The sequence below is a fragment of the Coccinella septempunctata genome, chromosome 6, assembly GCF_907165205.1.
Source record: "Coccinella septempunctata chromosome 6, icCocSept1.1, whole genome shotgun sequence".
Lineage (NCBI taxonomy): Eukaryota > Metazoa > Arthropoda > Insecta > Coleoptera > Coccinellidae > Coccinella > Coccinella septempunctata.
In genome coordinates this window covers 2,584,066-2,592,161 of record NC_058194.1, presented here as the reverse complement: position 1 = coordinate 2,592,161, position 8,096 = coordinate 2,584,066, and the positions used below count along the sequence as shown (strand labels likewise).

At 36.4% G+C, this 8,096-nt stretch overlaps 1 protein-coding gene across 1 annotated transcript; it reads left to right on the top strand.

Moving 5' to 3' along the window:
* The first annotated feature begins 710 nt into the window (after positions 1-710).
* LOC123315420 lies at positions 711-3,278 on the top strand. The gene has a single exon (XM_044901108.1). It carries the CDS (start codon positions 711-713, stop codon positions 3,276-3,278), a length of 2,568 nt encoding a protein of 855 aa, XP_044757043.1.
* The last annotated feature ends 4,818 nt before the right edge of the window (positions 3,279-8,096 follow it).

Below are 8,096 nucleotides of genomic sequence, written 5' to 3'. Positions count from 1 at the left end.
ATTCCACCAAACTAAACAGTTGATGATTCAATAGAGAATTGCACTCCAGAGAGCAGTTCAAATTGAACTGGAAAATGAAAAATGGAAAAACAATAAACTCGATCTTTCTTCAAACAACGTCCGATATTTGAAAGTTCATCATGAAAATATAGGTTTTCGAATATGCTGAACCTATAGCAAGTATTCCTGAAAGCCTATCTCTCTCCGTTCAGATTTTCATCTTGAAAATGGCATTTTTCAAAAGTTGCAAATTTCAATCTGCAATATCTCTTGTTATATTCCTCTGATCCAATTGGGATTTCCGGTTTCGTAATCAGCATTGATCAGGCTTCCATTCCAGCTCAACAACTAAATATCGAGAATCTCGATTTTTTTGGGTCAAAAATGAGCAAGGGCTTAGACCCCCTAAAATGACCTATTTGCTCCTCCGCATACAAATCAGGGTGTCCTACTACTGTCTTAGGATATGGAGTGTATTATACTTACTTTTTGATTCAACCAAACCTAACAACCTAACAATCATGAATATGAATATACAAAGTATATCGAAAAAAGTTGACCAATTCAATTCTTACATGGCTGAGTTAAATCCTGATGTTGTCTGCCTAACGGAGCACTGGCTTCGAAAAGGGCATATGGACGTTCTGAATATGCAGAACTATCGAGTAGCCTCGTCTCTTTGTAGAGAAAATTCTATTCATGGTGGAACAATGATTCTTGTAAAGGACGGATTAAAATATAGGAATCTGTCGGAGCTTGTTTCCTCCACTATTGAGAAGCACATTGAGATTTCGGCGGTCGAACTGAACAAGCGAAAATTGGTAGTAATTGCATTATATAGACCTCCGACTGGCGATTTTGATCTGTTTGTGAACGTTGTTGACAAGATGTTGTCCGAGGTGGCTGAGAGGTTCCCTGCTCATGAAGTATACTTGGCAGGAGATTTCAACATAGATTTCCTAGTGGAAAGTAACGATATGAGAGACTTGTTGAATCTACTTAAATCTCATGGGCTGGCTATAACGTCGACATTGCCAACACGGGTTACCAAGACAAGCAGTACCTGCATAGCTAATGTGTTCACAAATAAAGACTTGGACAATATTAAGGTGAGAACAATAAATATGCATATGTCGGATCATCGGGCACAACTATTGGCGATAACTGAAAAGCGGATAAAGAAGGAAAAAGTGAAAAAGATTAAAATAAGAGATATAAGTGACCACAATGTGCAGATATATAAACAAAAGCTTCTGTCATATCGGTGGTTGGATATCTTGAGGGAGAAATCTTCTGAGGAGATGTTCAACACGATCTATGAAATTATCCTGAAAGATTACAATGAATGCTTTCCAGTGAGGTACAGACCGGAAAAGAGTAAAAATAATTATTATTTCACTGATGTGCAGATAAGGATGAAAAACAGATTAGATGCGTTAGCAGTAAGAGCAGCAACAACGAAAAGTGATGAAGATTACCGGGTTTACAATAATTATAAGAGATTGTTTCACCAAGAAATTGCTGAATCGATAAAGCAGAGAAATGCCTCATTTATAGAAAACTCAGAGAATAAGCAGAAAGCTATATGGCACCTCATTAGGACAGAAACAAATAAGAAACGGAAATCTTCAGCCAAGACCTCACTATGTGCTGAAAATTTAAATACCTATTTTTGTGAATTGGGTGAGACAGTTGCTGAAAGTATACCTGTATCAGAGATCAGACCCGAAGATTTCCTGAAAAATGTCAAAATAGATAACAGTAAATCGTGTTACTTTCGTCCTACCACACCAGAAGAGATTGAAGCAATTATAGGAAATCTGAAAAAAAAATCTGCCACAGATGTGGATGATTTTTCAGTGGAACTATTGAAGAAGATAAAAAGGGAATTATCCGATCCTTTGTCGTTCGTTGTGAATAAGTGTATGGAAGAGGGAGTGTTTCCTGCTGTGCTGAAACGGGCAAAGGTAGTTCCAGTTCACAAGGGAGGTGATGCCGATCAAGAACAAAATTACAGGCCCATATCAATTTTGCCAGTCCTGTCTAAGGTGCTGGAAATGGCAATCAAGGAGAGATTGGTTGATTTTTTTGAAAAGAACAAATTTTTCTCCGATCATCAACACGGCTACAGGGGGGGCAGATCGGTTGTGACAGCCATATGGGAAGTTCTCAAGCTTACTGCTGCAGCTTGGGATGGTAATGACATTGCTGAGTTGTTGTGTGTTGATCTTTCAAAGGCTTTCGACACCGTTGATCATGGTACGTTGCTTGAGAAGCTGTTTTACTATGGAGTGAGGGGCATTCCACTTAAGTTAATTGCCTCATACTTATCTGAGAGAGAACAACTGGTTACCTGGTTGAATGAGCAGTCCACCAGCCGAAAGATTAAGATAGGTGTCCCGCAGGGTTCGGTGCTTGGCCCAATCCTTTTTTTGATCTTCATTAATGACCTGATCTGGAATATAAGTTTTTATGGAGCTGTACTGTTTGCTGATGATACCTCTGTTATGCTGAGAGGTAGAAGTGTGGACGAGATACGAACTAAAGCGGAGAAACTACTGGAAGACATCGGAAAGTGGTTTCAGGCGAATAGACTGAAAATGAATGAGAGCAAGACACAGCAGCTCACATTTTCCCATGCATTGGATCAGAGAGCCTCCGTTAAGTTTTTGGGAGTCCATTTGGAATCTGGACTAGGCTGGAGGACCAACATTGATGGACTGGTAGCAAAACTGTCAGTGGCTGTGTATTCCATTCGACGGGTGAAAATGTGCACAACATATGAAATGGCCAGGCTAACTTATTTTGCCAACTTCCATAGTGTGGCCTCCTACGCCATTCTTTTTTGGGGTAGTTCATCGGAAGCGCAAAGAGTGCTTTTACTCCAGAAGAGGGCTATAAGGGCTCTTTTCGGCCTTGGACCCAGAGACAGTTGTAGAGAGGCATTCAGGGCTGGGGGCATCTTGACTGTCCCAAGTATTTTCATATCATCCACACTGAAGTATGTGCATGCTAATATCAGAAACTTCCCGAGGAATATGCAGAGGCATCCATATGGAACAAGAAATAGAACAGCCTTAGAAATACCCTTTCATCGTCTAACATCGTCACAGCAATTTGTTGATTACTGGGGAGCCGTTTTGTACAATTCGATACCGGATACTATAAAACGGTTAAATGCTACAAGATTCGACAGGGAGATAAAGAGGGCTCTGTTGAAGACTACTGTATATAGCTTGAAAGAATTTTTGGACCGGCCTTCATTCTTTTTTACATGAATAAATGGATCAACAATGTTTTGTTTTATGTGTAATTGTGGTACTAGTCCTTCACAAAATAACTTACATATTTTTTGAATACTATTGTATTTGATTTTTTTTCTTTGACGCTTCCTGTATCTTGATACTGAGAATTATTGAATTATTATTATTATTATAATTATAACAGTTGATGATTCAATAGAGAATTGCACTCCAGAGAGCAGTTCAAAGTGAACTGGAAAATGAAAAATGGAAAAACAATAGATTCGATTTTTTTTTAAACGAAGCCAGATATTTGAAAGTTTGATATGAAAATATAGGTTCTCAAATAAGCTAAATCCATTGCGAGCATTCCCAAAAGCCTATCTCTCACCGTTCAGATTTTCATTTCGGAAATGTCATTTTTCAAAAGTTGAAAATTTCAATCTGCAATATCTCTTGTTATATTCGTCTGATCCAATTGGGATTTCCGGTTTCGTAATCAGCATTGATCAGGCTTCCATTCCAGCTCAGAAACTAAATATCGAAAATCTCGATTTTTTGGGTCAAAAATGAGCAAGGGGTTAGACCTCCCTAAAATGACCTATTTGCTCCTCTGCATAAATATCAGGGTGTCCTACTACTGTCTTAGGATATGGAGTGTATAATACTTACTTTTTTATTCAATCAAACCTAACAGTTGATGATTCAATAGAGAATTGCACACCCAGAGAGCAGTTCAAAGTGAACTGGAAAATGAAAAATGGAAAAACAATAGATTCGATTTTTTTTCAAACGAAGCCAGATATTTGAAAGTTTGATATGAAAATATAGGTTTTCAAATAAGCTGAATCCATTGCGAGCATTCCCAAAAGTCTATCTCTTACCGTTCAGATTTTCATTCTGGAAATGTCATTTTTCAAAAGTTGAAAATTTCAATCTGCAATATCTCTTGTTATATTCGTCTGATCCAATTGGGATTTCCGGTTTCGTAATCAGCATTGATATGGCTTCCTTTTCAGCTCAAAAACTAAATATCGAAAATCTCGATTTTTTGGTCAAAAATGAGCAATGGGTTAGACCTCCCTAAAATGACCTATTTGCTCTTCTGCCTGAAAAACAGGAAATTCAACTACTGTCTTAGGATATGGAGTGTATGATACTTACTTTGTTGATTCCACCAAACTGAACAGTTGATGATTCAATAGAGAATTGCACTCCAGAGAGCAGTTCAAAGTGAACTGGAAAATGAAAAATGGAAAAACAATAAATTCGATTTTTTTTTCAAACGAACTCAGATATTTGAAAGTTTGATATGAAAATATAGGTTTTCAAATAAGCTGAATATATTGCGAGCATTCTCGAAAGCCTATCTCTCACTGTTCAGATTTTCATTTTGGAAATGTCATTTTTCAAAAGTTGCAAATTTCAATCTGCAATATCTCTTGTTATATTCGTATGATCCAATTGGGATTTCCGGTTTCGTAATCAGCATTGATAAGGCTTCCATTCCAGCTCAACAACTAAATATAGAAAATCTCGATTTTTTGGGTCAAAAATGAGCAAGGGCTTAGACCCCCTAAAATGACCTATTTGCTCCTCTGCACAAAAATCAAGGTGTCCTACTACTGTCTTAGGATATGGAGTGTATAGTACTTACTTTTTTGATTCAACCAAACCTAACAGTTGATGATTCAATAGAGAATTGCACTCCAGAGAGCAGTTCAAAGTGAACTGGAAAATGAAAAATGGAAAAAAAATAAATTCGATTTTTTTTTCAAACAGAGTCAGATATTTGAAAGTTTTTCATGAAAATATAGGTTTTCAAATAAGCTGAATCCATTGCGAGCATTCCCAAAAGCCTATCTCTCACCGTTCAGATTTTCATTTCGGAAATGTCATTTTGCAAAAGTTGAAAATTTCAATCTGCAATATCTCTTGTTATATTCGTGTGATACAATTGGGATTTCCGGTTTCGTAATCAGCATTGATTAGGCTTCCATTCCAGCCCAGAAACTAAATATCGAAAACCTCGATTTTTTGGGTCAAAAATGAGCAAGGGGTTAGACCTCCCTAAAATGACCTATTTGCTCTTCTGCCTGAAAATCAGGAAGTTCAACTACTGTCTTAGGATATGGAGTGTATGATACTTAATTTGTTGATTCCACCAAACTAAACAGTTGATGATTCAATAGAGAATTGCACTCCAGAGAGCAGTTCAAATTGAACTGGAAAATGAAAAATGGAAAAAAAATAAATTCGATTTTTCTTCAAACAACGTCCGATATTTGAAAGTTCAACATGAAAATATAGGTTTTCGAATATGCTGAACCTATAGCAAGTATTCCTGAAAGCCTATCTCTCTGCGTTCAGATTTTCATCTTGAAAATGGCATTTTTCAAAAGTTGCAAATTTCAATCCGCAATATCTCTTGTTATATTCCTCTGATCCAATTGGGATTTCCGGTTTCGTAATCAGCATTGATCAGGCTTTCATTCCAGCTCAACAACTAAATATCGAAAATCTCGATTTTTTGGGTCAAAAATGAGCAAGGGCTTAGACCCCCTAAAATGACCTATTTGCTCCTCCGCATAAAAATCAGGGTGTCCTACTACTCTCTCAGGATATGGAGTGTATAATACTTACTTTTTGATTCAACCAAACCTAACAGTTGATGATTCAATAGAGAATTGCACTCCAGAGAGCAGTTCAAAGTGAACTGGAAAATGAAAAATGGAAAAACAATAGATTCGATTTTTTTCTAAACGAAGCCAGATATTTGAAAGTTTGATATGAAAATATAGGTTTTCGAATAAGCTGAATCCATTGCAAGCATTCCCAAAAGCCTATCTCTCACCGTTCAGATTTTCATTTCGGAGATGTCATTTTTCAAAAGTTGAAAATTTCAATCTGCAATATCTCTTGTTATATTACGGTGAGAGATAGGCTTTCGAGAATGCTCGCAATGGATCCAGCTTATTTGAAAACCTATATTTTCATGATAAACTTTCAAATATCTGACTTTGTTAAAAAAAAAATCGAATTTATTTTTTTTCCATTTTTCATTTTCCAGTTCACTTTGAACTGCTCTCTGGAGTGCAATTCTCTATTGAATCATCAACTGTTAGGTTTGGTTGAATCGAAAAAGTAAGTATCATACACTCTATATCCTAAGACAGTAGTTGAACTTCCTGATTTTCAGGCAGAAGAGCAAATAGGTCATTTTAGGAGTGTCTAACCCCTTGCTCATTTTTGACCCAAAAAATCGAGATTTTCGATATTTAGTTTTTGAGCTGAAATGGAAGCCTTATCAATGCTGATTACGAAACCGGAAATCCCAATTGGATCAGACGAATATAACAAGAGATATTGCAGATTGAAATTTGCAACTTTCGAAAAATGACATTTCCAAAATGAAAATCTGAACGGTGAAAGATAGGCTTTCGAGAATGCTCGCAATGGATCCAGCTTATTTGAAAACCTATATTTTCATGATAAACTTCCAAATATCTGACTTTGTTTAAAAAAAAAATCGAATTTATTGTTTTTTCCATTTTTCATTTTCCAGTTCAATTTGAACTGCTCTCTGGAGTGCAATTCTCTATTGAATCATCAACTGTTAGGTTTGGTGGAATCAACAAAGTAAGTATCATACACTCCATATCCTAAGACAGCAGTTGAACTTCCTGATTTTCAGGCAGAAGAGCAAATAGGTCATTTTAGGGGGGTCTAACCCCTTGCTCATTTTTGACCCAAAAAATCGAGATTTTCGATATTTAGTTTTTGAGCTGAAATGGAAGCCTTATCAATGCTGATTACGAAACCGGAAATCCCAATTGGATCAGACGAATATAACAAGAGATATTGCAGATTGGAATTTTCAACTTTTGAAAAATGACATTTCCGAAATGAAAATCTGAACGGTGAGAGAAAGGCTTTTGGGAATGCTCGCAATGGATCCAGCTTATTTGAAAACCTATATTATCATTATAAACTTTCAAATATCTGACTTTGTTAAAAAAAAAATCGAATTTATTTTTTTTCCATTTTTCATTTTCCAGTTCACTTTGAACTGCTCTCTGGAGAGCAATTCTCTATTGAATCATCAACTGTTAGGTTTGGTTGAATCGAAAAAGTAAGTACTATACACTCCATATCCTAAGACAGTAGTAGGACACCCTGATTTTTATGCCGAGGAGCAAATAGGTCATTTTAGGGGGGTCTAAGCCCTTGCTCATTTTTGACCCAAAAAATCGAGATTTTCGATATTTAGTTGTTGAGCTGAAATGGAAGCCTTATCAATGCTGATTACGAAACCGGAAATCCGAATTGGATCAAACGAATATAACAAGAGATATTGCAGATTGAAATTTTCAACTTTTGAAAAATGATATTTCCAAAATGAAAATCTGAACGGTGAGAGATAGGCTTTCGAGAATGCTCGCAATTGGAATTTCCGTTTTCGTAATCAGCATTGATAAGGCTTCCATTTCAGCTCAAAAACTAAATATCGAAAATCTCGATTTTTTGGGTCAAAAATGAGCAAGGGGTTAGACCTCCCTAAAATGACCTATTTGCTCTTCTGCCTGAAAATCAGGAAGTTCAACTACTGTCTTAGGATATGGAGTGTATGATACTTACTTCGTTGATTCCACCAAACTAAACAGTTGATGATTCAATAGAGAATTGCATTCCAGAGAGCAGTTCAAATTGAACTGGAAAATGAAAAATGGAAAAAAAATAAATTCGATTTTTCTTCAAACAACGTCCGATATTCGAAAGTTCATCATGAAAATATAGGTTTTCGAATATGCTGAACCTATAGCAAGTATTGCTGAAAGCCTATCTCTCTCCGTT

Excerpts from the sequence above, each read along its gene's own strand:
- LOC123315420 (XM_044901108.1), top strand. The coding sequence starts at position 711 with ATGATTCTTGTAAAGGACGGATTAAAATATAGGAATCTGTCGGAGCTT.